This window comes from Salmo salar, chromosome 19, assembly GCF_965601325.2.
Source record: "Salmo salar chromosome 19, fSalSal1, whole genome shotgun sequence".
Lineage (NCBI taxonomy): Eukaryota > Metazoa > Chordata > Actinopteri > Salmoniformes > Salmonidae > Salmo > Salmo salar.
Window position 1 is genome coordinate 27975869 of NC_138309.1, and position 26923 is coordinate 28002791.

At 44.5% G+C, this 26923-nt stretch overlaps 1 protein-coding gene across 1 annotated transcript in view; it reads left to right on the forward strand.

The window, feature by feature from the left end:
* Positions 1 to 26923, forward strand: part of LOC106578647 (disks large-associated protein 1) — a 208055-nt gene that overhangs the window by 161706 nt on the left and 19426 nt on the right. Inside the window, exons 6-8 of the mRNA XM_014157684.3 lie at positions 25702 to 25910; positions 26080 to 26235; positions 26578 to 26660. Of these exons, the coding sequence (XP_014013159.3) occupies positions 25702 to 25910; positions 26080 to 26235; positions 26578 to 26660 (448 nt within the window). The remainder of the gene's footprint in view (positions 1 to 25701; positions 25911 to 26079; positions 26236 to 26577; positions 26661 to 26923) is intronic.

Sequence of the window (26923 nt, forward strand, 5' to 3'; positions counted from 1 at the left end):
CTGCAAAATGTCTTGAGAAACTTGGGAATTCATTTTTCCGGCGATGATAGCAAGCTGTCCAGGCCTTGAGGCAGTAAAGCAGCCCCAAACCATGATGCTCCCTCCACCATACTTTACAGTTGGGATGAGGTTTTGATGTTGGTGTGCTGTGCCTTTTTTCTCCTGACATAGTGTTGTGTGTTCCTTCCAAGCAACTCAACTGTAGTTTCATCTGTCCACAGAATATTTTGCCAGTAGCACTGAACATCCAGGTGCACTTTTGCAAACTTCAGACATGCAGCAATGTTTTTTTTTGACAGCAGTGACTTCTTCAATGGTGCCAGGAGTGGCCACTACCTGGCCGTCCTGAAAAGATGACTGCAAGAGCACAGCGCGGAATGCTCAATGAGGTTAAGAAGAATCCTAGAGTGTCAGCTAAAGACTTACAGAAATCTCTGGAACATATTAACATCTCTTTTGACGAGTTTACGATATGTAAAACACTAAACAAGAATGGTGTTCATGGGAGGACACCACGGAAGAAGCCACTGCTGTCCAAAAAAAAACATTGCTGCACGTCTGAAGTTTGCAAAAGTGCACCTGGATGTTCAGTGCTACTGGCAAAATAGCAAAGTGAGAGTAGCAAAGTGCTGAACTTTCTCCATTTATAGACAGTTTGTCTTACCATGGACTGATGAACATCAAGGCTTTCAGAGATGCTTTTGTAACCCTTTCCAGCTTTATGCAAGTCAGCCATTCTTAATCTTAGGTCTTCTGAGATCTCTTTTGTTCGAGGCATAGTTCACATCAGGCAATGCTTCTTGTGAATAGCAAACTCAAATTTTGTGAGTGTTTTTTATAGGGCAAGGCAGCTCTAACCAACATCTCTAATCTCGTCTCATTGATTGGATTCCAGGTTAGCTGTCTCCTGACTCCAATTAGCTTTTGGAGAAGTCATTAGCCTAGGGGTTCACATACTTTTTCCAACCTATACTGTGAATGTTTAAACTATGTATTCAATATAGACAAGAGAAATACAATAATTTGTGTGTTATTAGTTTAAGCACACTATGTTTGTCTATTGTTGTGACTTAGATGAAGATCAGATCAAATTTGATGACCCATTTATGCACAAATCCAGGTAATTCCAAAGGGTTCACATACTTTTTCTTGCCACTGTAAGTCTGGATGCATTTTATATGACAGGTAGATTGAGTATTGTCTACAGTCAGTTTAGTGCAGTGTGGGTAGACATATATTTTTAGGATTGTGTAGTCTGGTATTAAAAAGCCATTAGATTGGCCTATGGACGATTGCAGTCTGTTGATATTCTGAGGATGTTATGCTGCTCTCATTGTGTTGTTTACATTTACATTTACATTTAAGTCATTTAGCAGACGCTCTTATCCAGAGCGACTTACAAAATGGGGCATTCACCTTATGATATCCAGTGGAACAACCACTTTACAATAGTGCATCTAAATCTTTTAAGGGGGGGGGGGGTTAGAAGGATTACTTTATCCTATCCTAGGTATTCCTTAAAGAGGTGGGGTTTCAGGTGTCTCCGGAAGGTGGTGATTGACTCCGCTGTCCTGGCGTCGTGAGGGAGCTTGTTCCACCATTGGGGTGCCAGAGCAGCGAACAGTTTTGACTGGGCTGAGCGGGAACTGTGCTTCCTCAGAGGTAGGGGGGCCAGCAGGCCAGTGGTGGATGAACGCAGTGCCCTTGTTTGGGTGTAGGGCCTGATCAGAGCCTGAAGGTATGGAGGTGCCGTTCCCTTCACAGCTCCGTAGGCAATCACCATGGTCTTGTAGCGGATGCGAGCTTCAACTGGAAGCCAGTGGAGAGAGCGGAGGAGCGGGGTGACGTGAGAGGACTTGGGAAGGTTGAACACCAGACGGGCTGCGGCGTTCTGGATGAGTTGTAGGGGTTTAATGGCACAGGCAGGGAGCCCAGCCAACAGCGAGTTGCAGTAATCCAGACGGGAGATGACAAGTGCCTGGATTAGGACCTGCGCCGCTTCCTGTGTGAGGCAGGGTCGTACTCTGCGAATGTTGTAGAGCATGAACCTACAGGATCGGGTCACCGCCTTGATGTTAGTGGAGAACGACAGGGTGTTGTCCAGGATCACGCCAAGGTTCTTAGCACTCTGGGAGGAGGACACAAGGGAGTTGTCAACCGTGATGGCGAGATCATGGAACGGGCAGTCCTTCCCCGGGAGGAAGAGCAGCTCCGTCTTGCCGAGGTTCAGCTTGAGCTGGTGATCCGTCATCCACACTGATATGTCTGACAGACATGTAGAGATGCGATTCGCCGCCTGGTTATCAGAAGGGGGAAAGGAGAAGATTAGTTTAGGTACTGAGACCTTACAGTATGTCAGCAGGAAGCCGTCATATGTCTGTCCGTGTGAATAAAGGGTCTTGTAGTGGAGTATATCCAGAAAATTCAGCCCAAGCCACTGTCTGGTCTGGTCCATCAGTCTCCATGGAGATTAATGTGTTTAGCCTGGAATGACTTCCTCTGGGTGTAGTGGGCTTGACCTCCCTATAATACACATCTCTCTATCTCTCTCTCTGTCTCTCTCATTTTCTTTCTTTCTTTCTCTCTCTCTCGCTCTCGCGCTCTCTCCTTGTACATGTCTTTTTGTCTCTCTTTCTCGCTCTCTCTCTCTCGCTCTCTCCCTCCCTCTCTCTCTCTCTCTCGCTCTCATTCTCTCTCTTGTGCACTCTCTGTCAGTCTCTCCTTGTACTGTACATGTCTGTCTCTGTCTCTCTCTCTTTCTCTATAACTCCTCTCTCTCTCCCCCTCCCTCCAAACAGTCCTCAGACATGTGATAACAACTCTACACCGTAGCTTTGACCATGCCTACAAACATTAAAGAAAATATATATTATAATTAGCATACATGTTACGCATTGTCATATTTAATGATAGCGATCATCTGTGTTTGCTGTAGTATTATACGGCGCATCAATCAGTTTCATGTCTTATTGATTTCCTCTTTCCGATGTTTCCTTGTGTACAGAAGGTATCTCTGTATACACAGTTCCAGTGGTCCCTGGGGTCTAATGGACTAAAGTCTGAGTGTGTGTACTGAGATCTGTCTAGCCACCACCAATAACATTGCAAGCTTGAAAGACTGGAGGTTCATAGCAGGGTTGGGGTCAGTTCCTTTTCATTTCAGTCGATATAGGAAGTAAACAGACATTCCAATTATTCTCAACATTTCTTTGTGACCATGTGACCTGCAAGGAAAAAAAACTCTGGGCACATTCCAAGGTCGAGTCATGTTGATAGACTGATTCCCACCATCGATTTTGAAGCCTTTCCAAAACTATTGCCATACAGCCTTGGTCACTGAGCAGAAAGGAGATGAGAGAGGTTGAGAGAGGTTGGGATATAAGGTGCTGAGTCCCTTTTCATAAAGCTTCTCAGAGTATGACTGCGGATCAGTTTAGCCTTTTAGGTCATAATGGGCCTGATCCTAGATCAGCACTACTACTCTGAGACACTTTATGCATAGGAGCCATGAACCATAACCTGACACATCAGATCCTCTCTAAGAATATCACATGTATAATTTCAACGCGGAAATTCAGACTATGCCCATAGCTTACCCATGATGTTGCACAATTATTTAAGTCAATAAGTCATCATTTTAGTCAAACTATGATATATTTGGGGCTGAAGTGGGAAATCCAAAGTGGTAAACTTCGGATATTTTACGTACCAATGCAATCTGTTTCCCCTATGATATGACCTGCTAATACTTTTCCCGACGGCGCGGCAGGTAGCCTAGCGGTTAGATCTATTGGACTAGTAACCGGAAGGTTGCAAGATTGAATCCCAGAGCTAACAAGGTAAAAAGATCTGTCGTTCTGCCCCTGAACAAGGCAATTAACCCACTGTTCCTAGGCCATCATTGAAAATAAGAATTTGTTCTTAACTGACTTGCCTAGTTAAATAAAGGTGAAATATAAGAATACTTTTCCGACTACGTTTTAAATGTTAACGCTCAACAGCATGCCATTGGCCGTCTGAGCCATAGAGCAAATTAAAACTGGGGTGTGCAAAAAAAATGGTTTTGCAGCCCAAACAATGTTACAGGCAAATTTACATAATCCATTGTATAATTTGACAAGTTTCACTTATTTTTTTAGCAGGTCTGTATAAAAACAAATATATTACCATTTTATAAATTGTAAAATTGTGTGTGATATGATTGCATTTTGTAACCCCACTCTCCCCTTCTCCAAAAGATTAATGATTTTGACCATTCTCCACTGCTTTGATTGGTGCAGCTAGAAATCACCAAGTGTCTATTCTATAATGAAAAGGCACTCACAAAAGAAGATTTCACAAACTTGTGTATCTATATTGTGCTGTTGCCGTGTGTGCTGTTGCTATATTTGTATTGTTTTGTGTCCGATGCGCTCAGGGTCTTGTTACATATCACATAGAAACATTCAAAATAGGCGCAGCATTGCCCTCTAGTGGGAGCCTTTAACAACTGTAATGGATTTGAAGTTACATTAAGTGCTTAATGAACTCCTAAACCCGTAATGGGTGAGCTATCACCAAACATTGACGGCAGGTTGCTGAGTAGGGATAGGACTCTATCTAAACCATGGGGAATCCTCCTGTATTTAACCTAACATTGGTATTCTCACCTGTTATTTGCAGCCTACAAATTACTCATTGGTGACTTCATCCTGAGACTGAGTAATAGACTGCGTCCCAAATGGCACCCTATTCCCTACATAGTGCACTACTTTTGACCAGGGCCCATCCGGCCACAGGGCTCTGGTGAAAAGTAGTGCACTATATAGGGAATAGGGTGCCATTTGGGACAGAACCATAGTCAAACAGGTGTACAATTATGCAATGGCACAGTATTCATGATTAGGAGAAATAAATGTTAAAATAATACATCTTGAATACTGAGTATTTTATGTAATATCCCCCCCCCCCCCCCCCCCCTTTGGAAATATTTATATGACTGCAGCTTTTTTTGTCACAGACAGACAGTGCAACTCTTATGAGGCGTTTAGTTATGCGCTACTTTTTAAATGGAATCCGTCATAAGTTATGACCGCATTGCTCGAGGACTTGTGTCATATACATAAATATCGTATATCGCCTCTGCTTTAAGGCAAAGTCCTGACTGAGATTGCATGTCTAAAGAGACTTCATGAATGCATTTACGTCCGGGAAACGTGAAGGAATTAGGATGATGACTCATGGGATTTCAGAGCAACATTTTGCTTATTGTCATGGCGTTTACAACATTGGCAGCTAAGAGCTGAATTGTGGTGTGCAGTCCATACCTAAACAAATACACAAATAAATGAATACAGATCATTCAATTCAGATGCGAGTGAGATGCAGATATGGAGGCAGATGACGAAATTGAACTATCGTTAGCATGTTTCACCACTAGATGGGACTCACTCTTCTCATTCTGAAGCATGGAACTGTTTCTGGTGGGAGCAAGAGTTATCTTACTAGGTGGAAGCCTAGTCAGTTTCAACTTAATGCATTCAACTGAAATGTGTCTTCCGCATTTAACCCAACCCCTCTGAATCAGAGAGGTGCAGGGGGCTGCCTTAATCGACATCCACGTCTTCAGCGCCTGGGGAACAGTGGGTTAACTGCCTTGCTCAGGGGCAGAACAACATATTTTTACCTTGTCAGCTCAGGGATTCGAATCATTTGAAAAGTGTGTGTGTCCGTGCTTACTTGTGTGTGTGTGTGTGAGTGAGTGAGTGAGTGAGTGAGTGAGTGAGTGAGTGAGTGAGTGAGTGAGTGAGTGAGTGAGTGAGTGAGTGAGTGAGTGAGTGAGTGAGTGAGTGAGTGAGTGAGTGAGTGAGTGAGTGAGTGAGTGAGTGTCAAGTCAATAACGAGCTGTTTCTGGAATGCCTCTCGCACCCCCGTTAATGCCTCACACCTTATCAGCATCCCAAATGGCACCTTATTCCCTATATAGTGCACTACTTTTGAAACCGCATCCCTTGTGGCTCGGCTTGGCGCTAACCTCTACCGCTAGCAACCCACACACAGCCTCCATCCACCCACCTACCTACCTACCGCCTCAGTGTTTCCTGTGATTCTAGGCTAATTACAGGGGCCGATAAAGCAGAGTTTTACCGGTGGCGGTAGGTAGGTATGCCCTCCCTGCATGTGAAATATACCTGTGCCATTGGATCAAAGCTAAGTGGAATCTGTCTACACAGCGTCATTCAAAGACAGACATAAATTAAACTTACAGCACTGCTGCTCAAGGCTGTGCTGTCTCTCTTTCGCTTCTCTCTCTCACACACACACACACACACACACACACACACACACACACACACACACACACACACACACACACACACACACACACACACACACACACACACACACACACACACACACACACACACACACAGTCTTGTACAGCTAACCTTGTGGGGACACACAAATCAGTCCCATTCAAAATCCTATTTTCCCTAACCACTAACCCTAAACCTAACCCTTGCTCCTAACCCTAACGCTTAACGTAATTATAACCCTAACACTAATTCGAACCTTAAACCCAAACCCCCTAGAAATGGTCCCCACAAGAATAGTTAAACACACACACACACGCACACCTACGTACATAGACAAGAACACTTGCTCAAAAAAGTTCACTCTCTTTTTGTGCACACACCTGTGAACCTTTAGCTTTGATGGTGGGGGAGGGCGTGTCTGACAGGAAATTAGGACTGGGCAGGTCCCAGGCATGTGAAAACACACTGCTTAACTCCACACACACACACACACACACACACACACACACACACACACACACACACACACACACACACACACACACACACACACACACACACACACACACACACACACACGTACATGCAGTACACGCACACACTCCTCTGATGTGGTTACTGTCGGGGAGTAGAGAGACCTAGCAGTGGGGTCTGGAATATTAGATCCCTTGATAACGACATGCAAAAAATACTATAAAATAAAGAATTCAAATACTGAGCTATATTTTATGCTCACATTTTTTGGGTAATGTATTATTTTATACTAATACAATTACTCAGAGTAAGAGATTTTGTTTAACTCCAAGGCATTTTTTAACTCAAAGTGAATGAAAAGTCTATATTACTTCAAATGTTTATGTGGAACTGACTCAAAATTAAATATCTCATCAGGCCTTAGTTTGAGGCCTAGCTTTACCCTAATACAGTGGCCTGAAACTCAGGGTTTACAGGCCAATTCAGGTCTGCAAGTAGGGTTGCAAAAGTCCAGTAACTTTCCCCAAATTCCCAGACTTTCTAAACATTCTGGTTGAAGGATTTCCAGGAATCTTCCAACTGGGATTTCTGGAAAACTTCAGAAATTTACCAGAATGTGGAAGCCTGCCTGAAAGTAACATTATGCTGGCTTGCAAATTAATGTGTAATTACTATTAGAATCCAGCCAGATTCAGGATATCCAACAGTTGACATTTTCATTGACCCGCAACCTGCATTCATAATGGAATAGTGTGAGGAGACTACCTAAGCCATTTAAACTGGAACAGCCATTTCAGTAACAGGTGAAAAGATATTGAACTAAATTATTGGATTCGTTTTAAAAAATGTATCTTATTTATTGTTGTGTATCATAAGATTAATCAATGAATCACTCAATGTACTGTACATGCAAAAACAGATATTAAAAACCATTCCAAAAATATCTACCTGCAATAAAATATGCTGGGAAAACAGTTAATTTGTTATCCTAACTTCAAAAAATTTAGTTGATTTTACTTCCCATTTAGTTTTGAGTCAGTACCACATAAACATTTTAAGTAATATAGACTTTTCATTGACTTCTAGTTCAACTTACTAGAAGTATTTGAGTTAAAAATGCCTTAGGGTTTATAGTGAAGTACCAGGACATTTTAGGCCAAAACCTGGTTACTCATCTTTTTTATATATAATGTTTGTTTATGAGCACGTGTGTGTGTCTCTGTCTCATCTGTGTGTTCACACATGCGTATACACAAAACCACTCTGAGTCTCTGTGTGTGTGGTGTGTGGCTTTTCTTATTGCAGCTGTGGGATCATGCTGTAACTCCACACTCGTTTTGGGTAAACTGTGATTTATCTATCTCTATTCCTGTACTGGGAGAGATAAATCTTGCTCATGCTTGTGTGTCAAACTCAGTAATTACTTCTACCCTGTCACGACTGTCTGAGAATGTGAGCCAGTGGGAACTTGCACTGCCCCTCTCAGATGGCATGATGGGAAACCTTCGCTCTGTGTCTCTTGGATATTCACCCTCAGTGAACTGTAAAAAAACATCACTGTCAACTTATCATGAGTTGGCTTTTCGAACCACTATTTTAGATGTTCTAATTCATAGTCTAGTTGTTTGATATTCGCTCTCTGTGAACTGTAGAAAACATCAATGTTCTTGGACTTTTTATGGACTTATTTAGATTTTAGAATTCATAGTCCTGTTTTTCCGTGTTCTTCTCATTTGTCATCTACATGACAGCTCTGGTATGACACTGTTTCTTGTGTTAATTTTACTTGGATTAACTATTGGTACTTGGTATAGTGGGTACACGTAAGACATACATTTATGTATAACTATTCCAGTTTAAGGGCAATCTGCACGTACGTATGTTTTGGCTAAGACCTTATTTCAGCATCCAGTACATCAGTCATCTCATATGATGGAGGGAAATACTTTTTTCAATAAAAATGTATTGCATTTTCTACGTTTTATTGGATAGTGGAGAGACAGTGGGACAAATAGACAGAGGTTGTCACAAAGGCAGTGGGCCGGATTCTATCCCATGCCGACACTGGCATATATTTTTACTGTAGGCGGCGGCACTAGACGCTAGACCACCACCGCATAGAAGGAGGGCAGTCACCAAGCCAGCAGCTCGTACTGTACATACAAGAAACCACAGCATCATGTGTTACTCACTTCTGTCAGTAGGGGGCGTCAGATACAAAAAACATCTGACCTATGGTAGTTCCTGATTCCGTTCTGAAACGTCAGATAAAGTGGTCACGCATGGCTCACTTGGCAGAGAATGGAGCTTGCAACACAAGGATTGTAGTCTTCGATTCCTGGGGCTACTCATATATAACATGTATGCACGCATCTCTATAAGTTGCTTCGGATAAAAGCATCTGCTAAATGCCATGTGTTCTATTATGTAATTTTTTAAAAATTACAGTGTACCAAGTGCTTCCCAAAATAGTGGCTGTTAGGTGTTTCTGTTTACTTATGACTTAACGATCTTTGTGTGTGTGTGTGTGTGTGTGTGTGTGTGTGTGTGTGTGTGTGTGTGTGTGTGTGTGTGTGTGTGTGTGTGTGTGTGTGTGTGTGTGTGTGTGTGTGTGTGTGTGTGTGTGTGTGTGTGTGTTTGGAATGCTTTGATTTGGCCCACTCAAGGCTTTTGGAGATCTCCTGGCACAGGAAGTGAGGATTAGAGAACGTCATTCACCCCTCTCCTCTCTTTCTCAGTCAACAACAGACAGAGATGGAGGGAGGTAGAGAAGGACAGAGTGGGGAGGGGGGGGGCATTGGGACATAGGGAGGGGATGACAGGAACATGTTGAAAGTCAGTGCTGACACAGAGCATGCATACTGCAGTGCAGACCACCCCTGCTCTCTGCCACACACACACACGCACGCACACACACATACACACACACACACACTCTGAGCCAAACCACATGTTCCCTTCCAGCATCCTCTTCACATTTTAGACGAAACTACTGATCCTGAGTACTGCTTTTCCATAGACATGTCAAGAAGTTACCATATTAGCCCCAGTCATGTAGACTGTTTGAATTTTATTGAATTACATTTTACAGTAAAAAATAATACATACATTAAACAAGATGTGCTTTGATACCAGAGGATAACACTTAAAAACTTTATTTGATACACTTATTTCCAAAGTGGTCCTCAGTGAATCTACAGATATGCTGTGTCATAACTCGCCTGTCTACCCTGCACTTGTGTAGCAGTCCTCTCTGACCGTGCAGTGCATCAGTAGTTCTGTCAGGTAGTCCTGGATGTCGGCTAGCTAGTGCTATTGCTCTGCTCTTTGTCTTCCCACTCGTCTCCTCTCAGTGTTTTGTCATCAGAGAGCAAAGCCCCTGCAGGATTTCCTGTGTGTTGAGTGGGGGCTAGGGTTCATCCCTCTGGCTTCCTTCTGGCTCCTCCAGCAGAGAGACTACAGGCCTGGGCCCTTCTTCCTCCATCTCCTTCTCCTGTCACCAGCAGATGGGAATGAAAAGTAGAGACATGGGGTTAGGCCTAGAAATGAATGTGTGTGTTGTGTGTTCTGTCTTCTCAGTGGTAGATGGAAGTGGGTGGTTTGGCTGTTCCATGGGAGGGCAGGCTCTAGTCTTAATTAAAGTCCTCTGTGAAAGTCTGAGCCTCCGTTAAAGGGCAGGGATAACTTTGTGTGTGTGTGTGTGTGTGGTGTGTGTGTGTGTGTGTGTGTGTGTGTGTGTGTGTGTGTGTGTGTGTGTGTGTGTGTGTGTGTGTGTGTGTGTGTGTGTGTGTGTGTGTGTGTGTGTGTGTGTGTGTGTGTGTGTGTGTGTGTGTGGGGTGTGTGTGTGTGTGTGTGTAGCTGCTGAGGGGAGAAGCCATCAAAACCCAGTCATCAAAGGCCCAGTGCAATCAAAAATGTGTTTTATAAATATTTCCACACTATGAGGTTGGAATAATGCTATGGAATTTAGAAAATTATGATAATGCCCTTTTAGTGTAACAGCTGTTTGAAAAGACCGCCTGAAATGTCAGCCTGTTGTGGTGGGGTGGAGTTTTAGCCTGCCTGTTGGCAACACCAGACAGGAAATGAGTTAATAGCCCAATAAGAAAGAACAGCTAGTTTTCAGTTTTCCCCACTCAGACCATTCCCAGACAGTCCTAGCAAAATTCTTGATTGAGAAGCTGCTCTTTGCTAAGAAGCAATTTTTGTTTGTTCTAGAAATGTTTTATTGAAAACAATCACAGTAAGGTTCTTCATTGTTACCCAGAAAATATTTGATATCGAGATAAAAATGGCTGCATTGGATCTTTATTAATAAGCCACGATTCCTTTCCCTTGTGTAGATAATGTTCCACTGTCTTCACCCTCCTTCTCTTCTTTGGTTTGTGTCACTAGCCAAGCCTCATACAGCACAGGGGGATGGTGGATTTGTTGCTTGAGGGAACTAAATCTCCCTCCTGGGTTTTTAAGACCCCACTGCTACCCCCTCAGCCCACTCCTTCCCCCACCTCCTGTAAAGACTGGCGGGCTGTTTACTCTGGCCAGGAGGGGCGAGAAGGAGACCTGAATGGGGAAGGAATGCAGGAGACAAATGAGCACTCTCAGCAGGAGAGCGGGAATATGAGTGAGCCATTGTGTCTTTCAGAGTCTGCTGCCTGGGATGTAAACACACATTAATAGGGAACAGGGGAACACACACACACACACACACACACACACACACACACACACACACACACACACACACACACACACACACACACACACACACACACACACACACACACACACACACACACACACACACTGCAAGGGAACACATGTGTGCTGGCGGACTGACAAACAGCTCTGTCACACTCGGTGAGGCACTCTTGCCTTCCCACACACGTGCTCTTCGATGTAATTATATTCTCTCACACACACACACAGACACACACACACACACACACACACACACACACACACACACACACACACACACACACACACACACACACACACACACACACACACACACACACACAAGGGGCTGCATGCCCTCTCGTCTTTCCTTCCAACAGGATGTGCAGGGTTAGGGGTCAGAACTGGAGACCACAAAGAGGGTTCTGCATCAGTGTGGCTGCCTGGATTCTTGTTCTAGCCCTCCCTCCTCCCTCTGTTCCTCCCTCCCCCTCTCCGTGCCCGCCAAGCCTGGCCTGACGTTTGGTTTGAGGCCCAGATGGCTGTAGCATACCCCTCTTTGCTTCTCAAATGGCACCCTATTTCCTATTGCATGTAATACTTTACCAATATAGGGAATAGGGTGCCATTTGGGATGTAGCCTCTGACTAAGGATTAGATCAGCAGACTCATTTTCCTCCATGTGTGAGTAGTCAGGACAAAGAACTTCAAGTAGGGAGAAAAGAATGTAAGCCTCTAAAACCATGAAATAATACTCTCTACACACACTGACATTTCATGACATTCCTCGTTTCCTACAAGAACAAACAACAGTTGAAGAATTTGGAAAGAGACGCCATTTTTTTAAAATGTTTTATTAAATACGTTCGATTTTTTTTGTTGCACTGTAAGTACATTAGACATTTTTGTTAATCTTTTATTGTCTTCAGAGCCCAACTTCCATTAAAAAAAAGTTTACGTTTTGGAGTGAAGCTATGTTCAGTTAGTTCATTTTGTGGAGAGAAAAAGGTTGCACCAGAAGTGTGAACGTTTGACCACATCCCAGTGCATTTGTATGCTAATAGGTTAAGCTGCACTGAGCAGTGATCCTTCATGTAATGACATGACATTGGTATTGTATGTCTCTGTGGTCTAGTACAGGCTGAATCTGTGTACGTGTGTGTGTGTGTGTGTGTGTGTGTGTGTGTGTGTGTGTGTGTGTGTGTGTGTGTGTGTGTGTGTGTGTGTGTGTGTGTGTGTGTGTGTGTGTGTGTGTGTGTGTGTGTGTGTGTGTGTGTGTGTGTGTGTGTGTGTGTGTGTGCGCGCGTGTGCACGTGTTTGCGGTGGACATTTCACAAGGAAAAAAAGCCATTTTAAACTTAGGGTTTAGGTTTAGGTTTTGGTTTAGGGTCAGAATTAGGGTTTAGGGTTAGGTTATGGGTTATGGGTTATGGGTTAGGTTTAGGTTTAGGATTTTGAATGGGAATCAATTGTTTGGTCCCCACAAGGATAGTAAAACAAACATGTGTGTGTTTGTATGTGTGTGGTGGTGGTGTGTCTAAAGCCATGCTGCTGTGTGTATTTATAGTCAGCACATACACAGAGGTCTAAGTGGCCTGAATGATCCACTTAGTACACTGTCTTCTAGCAGCAGTGGCCGCCGCAGCACCATGCCAAAGAGAAACACACTGAAAGACACATACAGTAGCTGTCCCAGATCTCATAATCATTTACTAGCTTACCCGCCAAAGTGTGTGTGTGTGTGTGTGTGTGTGTGTGTGTGTGTGTGTGTGTGACCGTGTTCTGATAAATGACTCATAACTTTGCACCTGTAGAGATACGAGGGTGTGTATCTAATCTGAGGAAATGAGCATGGTTATAGTATCTATAGCCCAGTATCAATGTAGAATGGATGCTTCCCTAGATTTCAACAATCTACTGTAGTTGATGTTGAATATTCTGTAGTCACCCACTGACGACATGAATACGCTACATAGGCCTATGACTCTCGCCAGAGTGCTATAACTCGCTCCCACTGACATCCCAGACACATGCAGTGTGTCAAGCACATAGCCTACTCACTCAGCAAGACATGGTTTGCATCCCAAATGGCATCCTATTTCTTATACAGTGCACTGCTTTTGACCAGAGCCATAAATAGGGAATAGGGTGATATTTAGGACACGGTCCGTGAGATATGGGCCTGGGAGTGTGAAATGGGGAGTGGAGTCATGCATGAGATGTGTGGGCGTGTTAGCTTTAGCATTAGGAGGCTAGCGCTGGAGTTACTGCCCCGCGTGGCAGCAGGAATGTTAATACAGGAACCAAACAAAACGGACTGACCTCTGAACCTCTCTCTCATCCTCTCTTTCTCTCTTCCTCCTTTCCTACCCATGAGGTTACAATTGAGTCACTCCCTAAAGATATCCTCTTCTCTCTTTCTCCTACTTCAGGGCATGTCTTTCTTTGAGGGCTGGGACAATGGAGGGATGTGTTGCTTCATGTGGTGAAGTACTTGTGAGGCTTAGGCCCTCATTGCGGAGCACTGGGGAACAATAAGGGCCGTCTAGCCCTCTAGGCAGGCCTAACGAGAAACCGTTAACTTTTAAAACCCACACCTAAACTCTGTCATCGCACTCTGCTCAGTTCTCTTCAGTTGTCGACCATGTTATTGTATGTGTAATATATGTTATATTTAAGCAATAAGGCTTGAGGGGGTGTGGTATATGGCCAATATACCACGGCTAAGAGCTGTTCTAATGCACGAAGCAACGCGGAGTGCCTGGATACAGCCCATAGCCGTGGTATATTGGCCATATACCACACACTCCCGAGGTGCCTTATTGCTATTATAAACTGGTTACCAATGTAATTACAGCAGTAAAAATAAATGTTTTGTCATACCCATGGTATACGGTTTGATATACCACGGCTGTCAGCCAATCAGCATTCAGGGCTCGAAACACCCAGTTTATAATAGTGTACATGTAACACTAATATAGTATAATATAGTACATACAGTATTGCCTGTGTTGTATACTTTGTTGTGTACGACATCTGACCTGACAGATGATCATATTCTGTTGATGATTACAGGACCACTTAACTGAAATAGTAGCTTTCAGACATTGGTAAATGAAAAGTATGTCACTATGTACTGTCCCTGTATCTTTTGTACTGTACACAATTTGCGCTCTAGTCTAATTTGTATTACAGCATGCAGTATGTCTCTGTCTCAGTCGGTCACTGATTGATAGAGCAGATGACAGCTCTGGCTCATAATGCCGGAATGCAGGTAACTAGGGTTTCTATTTGAACTTGGTACATTCTGCATGGGGGGAATGTGGGTTAAGTAGGTTGAAATCTCTCTGCTGTCTGATGAATGTACAGTTATCAGTTGTAAACACAGTCTTTATCAGGTAGCATAGGGAACACAAGACAAGCCTGAAGCATAGCTAAGTTTTGTTGTTGTAATTTTTCACAGTAGGGAATATGCTGTTATGTGGATATTGCTGTTTTGGCTACATGGCGCTACTAAACTAAATACAATATCTCTGACTTACACTCATTGTGTAGATATTTGTAGACTGCTTCACACATAACATACTCACAAACATATAATGGTTGACACACAAAGAACTGCTCTCAAAGTGCTGTTGTGAGTCACCTGAAGGAATCCCAGAAGCCTTCATGACAGTCTGCACCACTCACCATCAAAGGTCAAGGGTCACGAGGAGATTTCTGCTCCCCAGATGCCTGACCTCTCAGCCCCCTCACAGACACAATGGTTCTGTGCAGAGGAGTGTGTGGAGTGGAGTGAGGTTTGAAGAGAAAGGTAACATGCTCCACTTTGAAAGCCTTCACTGTTCACACACAGTCACACACAGTAACCTGAAACACTGTTGCGTTTACGATTTACAGTTCTGGGGCCTCATTTCTAAACTATCCGTACAAACAAAATATACCGCAAAAGTTGGCATTTGTAAAAAAAAATCTAACTTGACGTGAGAATGTGCTCACCTCCCCACAAACTCTAGAGACCACGCATACGCACATCTGCTAGTGGTTGAAATATTGGTCTGCAAGCTGGCAAGGAAGTATTTTGTACAAATGGGGGATATGATGAAAAGCTTGTTCTTAAAAAACTAAAAACAGGAAAACATATTAACAAGACTGAAACCATTTGCCATTAGTGAGAAGAGCAAAAATATATGGGTTTTATTTTTAGAATCTAAAATAATTAGACAGCAATCTTTTTCCTATTTTATTTTCATAACCATTGCAGAATACATTCCTCACCTTTTCTGGCTGTGATGGGTTCATAGTCCCGTAGGAGCCATTCTACAAATTACCATGCGCATCTCTCATTTAATTGGACCTAGTAGCCTGTAAATAGATAGGCTAAATGTATTTCATGTTTTGCAATATCATAGGCAGTGTGGTTTATAATACTGGTATACAGTCAAATTTAACAGCGGCTCTTTTACATGGAAGCAGGCCTATGTATCAGGTTTAAAGTTTCACGTTATTATTGTCATGCGCACAAGTACAGTGAAATGCCTTTCTTGCTTGCTCTTTCTCAACAATGCAGTATTGAATATCAGTAGTACCATCAAAAAATAAATAAAAAAGTCAAGTAGAACAAAAACACATGTGAAATAAAACTGTAACTACTGTAAGTACTGTAATTGCTTTTTTTTAGTAGCCTGCATTACAATGTTTTAGAACTTGCGTGGAGTTCATCTTATCGTGTCGGCAGCATAGCCTAGTGGTTAGTGCATTGGGCTAGTAACCGAAAGGTTGCAAGTTTGAATCCCTGAGCTGACACGGTGCAAATCTGGTGTTCTGCCCCTGAACAAGGCAATTAACCTGCTGTCATTGAAAATAAGAATTTGTTCTTAACTGACTTGCCTAGTTAAATAAAGGTTGAAAAAAAATATTTAGGTTGGGGGAAAATGTCCAATTAAAACTTTGTTTGATTTCAAATGTTCTGCTGACAGGTCCATGACAATTTGCTAATTGTTTTCTCGTTCAAAAACTGACCGCTCTTTTCCAGATACAGAATAAATTACTGCTAAAGATGAAAACATTCTGCCAACACAGACACTTGACACTTGTCAGTAGTTTATTTAAAATATTTGACAGCATGGGTAAGAACACGGCATTGTTGCCTATTTAATCTCAGAGCCTATGCCAAGGTTGGACATATAAACACAACAATCTATTGATAAACACAATATTGAACAGCAATTTGTCTTTTGCATGCCGTGGCTAAATGCCAATAGTTCCAAATAATACATAAAAGGCGAATGGAGGTGTTTCCAGGTGGAGTTTACATTTTTACAGGACTGATTAATACCAGTAAACATGCATATGTATGGCATGCGCAAAGTTGATGAATCTCAATATTTGTGTATGTGTGCAGACTTTTCAGAAATGGCACATGCAGACATTTTGTGTGAAATTTAAGCAACAGTTATAAATGAGGACCCTGATGTCTAGGTTCACACCAGATATGCCCTACTTAATCACATGTTCCAGTTAGACTTCGGGTAGAGCCTGTAATTGACATATTACAGTGCTTTGAAGTGCTGTTTATGAGACTAGTGTAATTTCATATGTCTGACCTTTTCATTTTCTGCCTCTTTGTCATCACATTACAGCGACCCAGATAGTATAGAGCAGAAACTGAAGAAAAGCTGTATAAGTTAGCATTGAGGCAGAAACAGTAGCTACGCCATGACTTAGCCTGCAGGCTCAATGCTGAATGCTAGCTAACATGCTTCCTGTTATAGTAACACAGTAGCAGTTCACTGTTTTTCTCTTAGTGAGTTTGCCTAGCATGTCTAACATGAGACTGTTGTGCTTATTTTTTGGTAACTGTGCATGTTTGTTTCAGCTTTGAATTTGTTAACCTGCTAGCTAACTAGCATTTAGCTGTGTGCCTGTGCTGCAGCCAGAGTGTACATAGTAGAAGGTAAACAGCCACCAGCAGTCTGCTTGTCTCCATGGAGACACTATCACAAAGGACTCCAGCTGGTGGCATGGTGTGTAAGCGCGAGCAAACGGCGCTCTGACTGCGATGCGAGGAGGGAGGGTGGGAGGGAGCTATGGAGGCCCACCCCTCACTCTTCTAGTCTCTTCCCCTCTGTCCTCACCCCTCTCTTTTTTGGCTGTCTGGACCTCTTCTGTAGTTCCTCCCCCAAGCGCCATGCGGCTGTACTCAGCTGTCAGTGTTCCCCTGCCCACCCTACCTCCTGTCTTTGTGTTTGCATGGCGGTGGTGCTGGTGCTATGCCCTTGTCCCCCACGTGGGGGAGCTCAACACTGTTAGCTTAATAGCCCAGCGTTAGCATAGTCCCTCTTCAATGCAGCCTCAGACACTTGTAGGAGAGGTAGTTAGTTCTCTGCTTCTGTTACCCCTCATAGCAATCCACTGCAGGCGTTTGCAGGCGTTTGAAAAATCACAAGTTCCTAAGGACACATTGCACACAATACACACACTCAGAAAGCAGTTATATTCCTCTAATCGGAACGTGTGATCAATGGAACCAGAAATACTCTTGTGTTTTTTTCATTCTTTTTCTCAGGGCATGAAGAAGTGAATGGAGGCTTTTTTGTGAAGGGGTGTGTGATGGTTGTGTGTGTGGGGGTGGGGTGTCTTTGGTAGTATCTAGCTCGGGGGGGGGGGGGATTCACCCCTGGAGAGCAGCTATTCACACAAGCCTGTCGGCATGGGGTTTTGAATCATTTGTCAAAGAGGGATTTGGGCAAGTGCCAAGAAGAGTTTTGTCATTCACAAGCTCCTCTACACTCTTATTTGGAATGACAACACACACAGCAGGTTTCACCTCAAGAAAGAAGTGGGAATAAAACGGCAACCAAAGCACCACTTTAATTAAGAAAGCGTGTTATTGCAGGTCTATCTTACACAGCAGAAGACCTTCATTTGATTCTGAATTACATGCAAATCTAAGAGCAAATTGAACTAAAATCCGAGTTTAAAAGAGTAAGACATTTAATCAGAGAGAAAAGAAAGAAAGAAAGAAAGAAAGAAAGAAAGAAAGAAAGAAAGAAAGAAAGAAAGAAAGAAAGAAAGAAAGAAAAAAGAGAAGGAAAAAGTTTTCCACATCCATTCCCTTCCAATGGAGCTTAGAAAACCAATGTCACATTCTTCCCTCGCTGTTCCTTCAGACAAACACTGCATCCTTGAGACGGTCTATCTGGTGTGTGTGTGTGTGTGTGTGTGTGTGTGTGTGGTGTGTGTGTGTGTGTGTGTGTGTGTGAGAGCGTGTGGGAAGTCCAGGAGCTATCTTACTGTCACGGCTGGCTTAAACATCAAACTACTCAAACTCCTCCATCTCTCTGGAAACTTGGCAATAGTCTTATCATTGCGTTTGTTCTGTAATTTCCCCCCCCCCCACTGTAATGGCATTGTGTCATATGGACAGCCAAATTGGACTGGGACTCTTTGATGTGGAATATTTCTGAGGTTTTGTTGTGTTATGCGAGGGATCAAGTGGCGGGATGCTCAGATCTGGAAGAAGTTAACTGTGTTCATGAAGTTGCTAGGCACATATCAATTCACACATGCACACACGCACAGAAACACACACACACACTGCTGCACAGGATACCGCTGACAACAGATTCAGATGGATGACAAGCATATCAGTCCCAGGCCAGGAAGTCTGCAGTGTGCTTTGATGTGGTCATGAGAGGTTTAACTTTTTGGCTGCACTGTGTCAACAGTCCTGTGTGTGCGTGTGTGTGTGCGTGTGCGTGCATGTGGGTGTGTGTGGGCATGTTCCAGCTAATTTAGTGTGTTTACCTAACCTGTCTCAACATACACAGCCCAGTCCTCTCCTCTTTTCTGTCTGACCACAGCAGAGCAGAGCAGTGACTGATATGTGGGGGATGGAGTCATCTCCAGTTTCATATCCCTATTTGTGGAGAAACACGAAAACGCTCTTTTCTCTAAAGCTTTCTCCACTGTGTGTGTGTGTGTGTGTGTGTGTGTGTGTGTGTGTGTGTGTGTGTGTGTGTGTGCGTGCGCCCGTGCGTGCGTGCGTGAATCCCCTGAACTTCTGCTCCCTGTTCGGCTGGTAGGGCCAAGACCTTAGCCTCCCTCTCTATCCGTGTCAGTCAGTGCCTGTGTCCCAAATAGCACCCTATTCCCTATGTAGTGCACTACATTTGACCAGAGCCCCAATAGCTGGTCCTATGGGCCCTAGTCAATGTGGTGCACTCTAAAGGGAATTGGATGCCATTTGTGATGCTGCCAGTGTGTGGGTGGGTGTTTGAGAGGGTGTGTTTGTGGTTTCATACTCTGTAGATTGCCTAATGGTCTGTACTCAGTGACCTTTGGAGAGATCAGCAGTGTGTGTCAATCATAGTTCCCCATGCAGACATCTGCAAAGCATCAGAACATGGGGCCCATGTTTAGGTCATGTTTAGGATGCTTTCTCACAGGGTGGCCTGAAGTCACTTCACAATCTATTTTCTTGTATCATGATGATATTAAAGAAGTGATTATCATTTTTAAAGTATGGGTGCTTATAGTCAGCGGCATATCACATTATATGTGTGCTATAAGGCATAATAAAGAACATTATAAAGCATTATACATGCTTCATAGAAATTGTTACCAAAAAACATATGTATCTGTCTTTTTCTTGAAATGTTATTTTTCTTGAACAAGTAGCACACCATTAGCTAACACCTGGTAATATAATCCTAGGCAACTCTTCCTTTTAGCTACAATGATCTAATCTCAATACAATCTTTTCTATGTAAGCCTCCCTCTCCGAACTTGTCAAAACTTGACCATACCTACTCTTGGTTGCCTTGGAGGATTCAGTCATTCAATCGTGGTCTTGACAAGAGGCTTTAAGGCAGCCAGCTAGGCAGGCAGCTCTTTCACCTCCACTGTGGTAAGGCTTTGTAGCTGTCAAGAGAGATGGGAGGGCCCATATAAGCTTCTGATCTAATGCTTTTCGACACGGCACACACACACACACAAACGCACACACGCACGAACGCACGCACACGCACACGCACACACTCTGTGCTCCGCACTGAGGGTGTGGAAGACAACGGGCCGTGGTATGCCGCTGCCACCGTCCCCTTTAGGATGTTTGTCTTTTTCAGGGATTAAAAGGGATTCAGGAAATGAACTCACTGTCCTAGTTTCTGGGACGGGAGTCAACAGGAGTCAGCCCGTGACCTAATTCTGATGGGGATGACACGGAGGGAAGAGGGAAATCAAAGGCATAATGCCATTACGTACTGTTTTGTTGTGTTATGTTATGTTCTGTGTTTGGTGCTTCGGAATGGTTGCTTTGGGTCTGATGGCGTGGCACCCTATCCCCTATGGGATACTTTTGACCAGGTGCACGATTTTGAACCAGGGCCTGGTTTTCTTACCTGCCAACCTGTCGCTGTAATCGGAAATGGCATTCGCTGAGAGAGAGAGAGAGAGAGAGAGAGAGAGAGAGAGAGAGAGAGAGAGAAAATTGATGTGTGTGTTAGCGTGATTGAATTGTTGGATCTTGTTTGTTTGAGCATTGATCTTTGCGTTAGGGCTTGTTTGCTGTGACATCCTATCTGATTACACAGTACACTACCCTTGTTCATATACTCTCTCTCTCTTAACCACCCACACACACACTGCTAATCCACACTCCCATACAGTTGATCTGTTATGATTACGTAAAGGAGGCCAAGCAACAGAGGAGATCTGGACAGCAGCTTTCAGCCACGCTAGACTAGATTAGTAGGTCAAGTGAAGTGACCAATGGACAAATCCTTGTAGTGGGTTAGCTGAGGTTTGTTAAAGATGCTCCTAACCTAGATTACAGTTTTTTACAATCACTTTGGCACTAATTTCGGGAACCTTGATGTCATTTTTCAAAACTCTAGACACAAAACTCACAACCGATGATCAAAATGCACATTTTTCAAAACTTTAACACTTTTTCCAATTACTTGGATACAATACACATAAAGCTAAGATCATTTGTTCATTGAACTAAAATCACCTGTTCAAAATGACACAACTTCACATCAAAGTATTACCATTTCAAAATGCAATTCACACATTACATCTGAGATGACTGTCTATTCATTTCATTACAATGATCGAACTATCGATTCAACTGCTCAAAATTATAAGTGACTGTTGCATTACCCTTAATGCATAGTTTTATGGAAACTGACAAATAATATTCCATGTTAAGATCATGAAAGTTTCAGGATAATGAGATCCATTGACACCAATTACCGTGGAACATGTGTAACGGCTGTCTACGGAAGAAGTGGACCAAAATGCGGCGGAGTTAGGGTTCGTCATTTTTAATGTTACGAACACTATGCAATTCACAAAACAACAAAACTGACAGCCAACACAGTCCTGTCAGGTGCAACAACAGTGACAAGAACAATTACCCACACCACACAACGGAAACGTAGGCAACTTATGTGTGACTCCCAATCAACCACAACCCTCTACAGCTGTGCTTGATTGGAAGTCACACGGCCAAAATTAAATGAAACAATAAAACACTCACTCCCTTCTGCCACGTCCTGACCCAACTACACCCTCTACTGGTCAGGACGTGACAGTACCCCCCCCTCAAGGTGCAGACCCCGGGATGCACCTAAAAAAAGGAAAACAAAAAAAATCCCCAACAAAAAGGAACACCTAAACAATAAGGGAGGGAAGGGAGGGTGGCTGCCGTCACCGACGGCACTGTGCTACACCCTCCCTCCCCAACCCACCTATCCTGGAGGTGGCTCAGGTGCAGGACGTGGACCTCGCTCCACCTTCGGCGTCGCCCACTCTGTTGGCGCTGATCGCTGCGCCGGGCAGACGGACCACTCTGGCTGGGTCGGAAGACATGCGGGCCACTCGGGCTGGGCCGGAAGGCATGCGGACCACTCGGGCTGGGCCGGAAGGCAGGAGGGCCACTCGGGCTGGGCCGGAAGGCAGGAGGGCCACTCGGGCTGGGCCGGAAGGCAGGAGGGCCACTCGGGCTGGGCCGGAGGGCAGGAGGGCCACCCGGGCTGGGCCGGAGGGCAGGAGGGCCACTCGGGCTGGGCCGGAGGGCAGGAGGGCCACTCGGGCTGGGCCGGAGGGCAGGAGGACCACTCGGGCTGGGCCGGAGGGCAGGAGGACCACTCGGGCTGATCCTGACAGGCCGGGCACCCTGGCAGATCAGGGCAGGCGGGCACCTCTGGCAGAACAGGGCAGGCGGGCCACTCTGGCAGAACAGGGCAGGCCGGCCACTCTGGCAGAACAGGGCAGTCCGGCCACTCTGGCAGAACAGGGCAGTCCGGCCACTCTGGCAGAACAGGGCAGTCCGGCCACTCTGGCAGAACAGGGCAGTCCGGCCACTCTGGATTCACCAGGCTGGGGAGACATAACGGAGGCCTGGCTCTGGGCGCAGGCCCTGGACTCACCAGTCTGGGAAGGCCCGCTGGAGGCCTGGTTTGAGGAGGTGGCACAGGAGAGACCAGGGTGGAGAGACCCAATGGAGGACCGGTCCGTGGAGGAGACACGGGCTTGACCAGGATAGGGGGACCCACTGGAGGACTGGTCTGTGGAGGAGACACGGGTTTGACCAGGATAGGGAGACCCACTGGAGGACTGGTCCGTGGAGGAGACACGGGCTTGACCAGGATAGGGAGACCCACTGGAGTACTGGTCCGTGGAGGAGGCACGGGCTTGACCAGGATGGGAAGACATGCAGGAGGCTTGGTTCTGGGCGTAGGTACAGGATGTGCAGGGCTGGGAAGACATGCAGGAGGCCTGTTTCTGGGCGCAGGCACAGTCTTTACCAGACAACCAGCACGCACCTCAGGACGAGTATGGAGAGCTGCCTCAGGTGACATCATACCCACGACACGCTCATTAGGGCGAATGCCGTACTTTATGCACCACACTAGCAGCTCTCTCATCTCTCTCTCTCCTAATTTTCCCATTAACCCCGTCACAGTCTCTGTCTCATATCCCTCGCTCACCTCCAATGTCATCCCGACTGGCTCTGGTTCCGACCTCAGCTCCACCGACTGTCCCGTGTACCCCCCCAAAAAAATTTATTGGGGCTGCCTCTCGCGCTCGTTGCGCTCTCTCTCCTCGTAGTATCGCCTCTCCGCTCTCGCCGCTTCAATCTCCCACTGCGGGAGGCGATAATCCCCAGCCTGAGTCCATGGTCCCTCTCCGTCCAGGATCTGTTCCCACGTCCATTTGTCCATAACGCAGTAGTCCTGCTGCTCCTTCCTCTTCCGCCGCTTGGTCCTGGTTTGGTGGGTAATTCTGTAACGGCTGTCTATGGAAGAAGTGGACCAAAATGCGGCGGAGTTAGGGTTCGTCATTTTTAATGTTACGAACACTATGCAATTCACAAAACAACAAAACTGACAGCCAACACAGTCCTGTCAGGTGCAACAACAGTGACAAGAACAATTACCCACACCACACAACGGAAACGTAGGCAACTTATGTGTGACTCCCAATCAACCACAACCCTCTACAGCTGTGCTTGATTGGAAGTCACACGGCCAAAATTAAATGAAACAATAAAACACTCACTCCCTTCTGCCACGTCCTGACCCAACTACACCCTCTACTGGTCAGGACGTGACAACATGAACCAATTGGACTACATTATCTATGGATGTAATATTTCATCATTCTTTATCAGACACTGTTTCTATGGTCTCATGTACCACTTTTCCAGACCATGTTTTCAGATTTGGCACCTATCTAGTACTCGGTAGGACCCCCTTTTGCCTCCACAACAGCCTGAATTATTCATGGTGTTGTATGCTATGAGATGCCATTCTGCACACCACTGTTTTAAACAGCTGTTATTTGAGCATTTGTGGCCTTTCTGTTAGCTTGAATGAGTCTGGGCATTCTCCTCTGACCTCTCTCATTAACAAGGTGTTTTTGCCCACAGAAATGCCGCTCACTGAATGTGTTTTGTTTATCGCACCATTCTCTGTAAACTCTAGAGACTGTAGTGTGTAAAAATCCCAGGAGGGCAGCTGTTTCTGAGATGCTGGAATCACCATGTGTGGCATCAACAATCATATCACGGTCAAAGTTCCTTAGATTACGCATCATGCCCGTTCTAATGTTTGATCGAACAACATCTAAAGCTCTCTACTCTATATACTCTATATATTGAGTTGCAAGCAGCCACATGATTCGCTGTTCGAATGTAACCTTCCTTGATGAGCTAAATCAGGTCTGTAGAGCTGATGGCATGACCTATGTCATTGTGTGGGATAATGTCAGGTTCCACCATGCTCAAATGGTGCAAGCATGGTTTCAGGCCCAACCACAATTTACCACCCTGTACTTACCCCCATACTCTCCTTTCCTTAATATGATAGCCCTCACGAACAAGCCACCCTTCTCCAAGCCATGGATGACACATGCAATGACATCATGGCAGACCAGTGTCAGGCCTGGATTGGCCATGCCCGAAGATTCTTCCCAAGATGTTTGGCTAATGAAAACATCCATTGTGATGTGGATGAGAACCCATGGCCAAATCCACAAGACAGGGTTGAGGGAAATATAGAAGTACAGTAATCAATCCTTTGTTTAGCTTTTTACAGTAAGCCAGGTGAGGAACACTGCAGTTGAAGTTTTACTGTAGTTTTTTTCTTTTTTTGTAGCAAATTATTTTTGCTTTGATTCAAAGAAACCTATGTTGTGATTTTATTGTATTTCATCAATAAATTTCAGATTTTGTTCAATGATTCCACTGTGTCTGTAGTATTCTCTCTACTAGTCCTTTTACAGTGATGTATTTACGTGTAGTAGCATAATGAAACATGTATCACATATTTTGTACTACAATATTTAATGATTGTACGAACAACTACACAGTGAAACTATTGGTATCTTGTGTGTGGGTGATCTAAATGATTGTTCCTATGGTATTTCATGATAAATGAGTTATTTGAACCAATGATTCTGCAAGTGCAAGGTTTCTTTAAAGATATGAATGCACAATGCAATGTTTTGAACATTGGACAGCCTGTGTTACAAGTGATGACCGTTTTGAGTTTTGTGTCTAGAGTTTTGAATAATGACGACGAGGTTCTGAAATTAGTGCCAAAGTGATTGTAAAAAACTGCAATTGAAACTCTCACAGCAAACCTAGCTAATCCTCCTGTGAACTACATTTTTGTCGTTTTCTCCTTAATTTATTGTCGTTTTTCTAACCAGTTTTTCCACTTCCTGTCCCACTCTGCAGTGTCGTCATGCATTACCACGTACAAGAAGACGCCTCCGCTGGTGCCGCCGCGCACCACCCCATCCAAACCTGTCATCTCCATCACAGCCCAAAGCAGCACCGAGTCGGCCCAGGATGCATACATGGACGAGGGGTCAGGCCTCCGGACCCAGATCAGCACATCCCAGCCCAACCTGTTCAACTCCACTGAGAGCATCGACAGTATGAAGGTATATCATATAGTAACATTTATCGTATATTATAAAAATATTATATAGGTACAATCTGTTTTGAATTTGTCAGTGTCATTTTGTGCTTACGATGTTATCAGTGTTTTTGATATTAACCCCAAAAATATATATAATAATAATATTATATTTTAATGTTATTATTATGAAGGCCCTGACTGCAGCTATCGAGGCAGCTAACGCCCAGGTCCACGGCCCGGCCAGCCAGCACGTCACCAACAGCACCATCACCATCACCGCCACCACCACTGCGTCCAGCAACAGCAAGAGAGACGCTCTCCGGAAGTGCCTCTCCGTAGGGATACAGGTGCAGATACGCCGACAGTGTTGACAACACATTGACCACATGCTGACCACATATGGCCATATTGGAATGTGATCATACATAGATAAATCATAGAGTGATGGAGAAAAAATATCAACCATAAACTGTAAGTCTTATCAGAGAAAAATCATGACTCTTTGGCATTCCCTGTCGACCTATCCTGTGGTCTGTTCTTAATTGACTAATCTCGGTTAACCCAGAATCTTGTGTCATTTGGTCAGATGCAACCATTTATGTTCACGTAGTCAGTCCACGAGAGATTATTAGTTGACGTACCTGTGTAAATAACGTTTAAATAAAAATGAAATATGTTTTCTGTTGCAGGTGGATGGACCAGAGGACATTAGGGGGACAGAGGAGCACTCCAAGTTCCAGTCAGTGGGTATCCAGGTGGAAGAGGAGAGATGGTGAGCAGAGAGAGAGAGAGGATGTGAACGATTTTCTGTCATTCATGACAGTGTTTTTCTTGTGTCATATTGTAGTCCGCTGGTGTCTCTGCTTGCTGACTCATTGTGCATTCAGTTGGCACCTCTTTTTCTAACACTCCCCTCTCTGGCCTGAGATCAGTATGTATACAAATGTGTGCCTTGGAGTTGGGCCCATTGACCATAGGCTACCGGATCCCTCATCCCACCCCCCACATCACGACACAACAGCTGTCCCCAGCTCT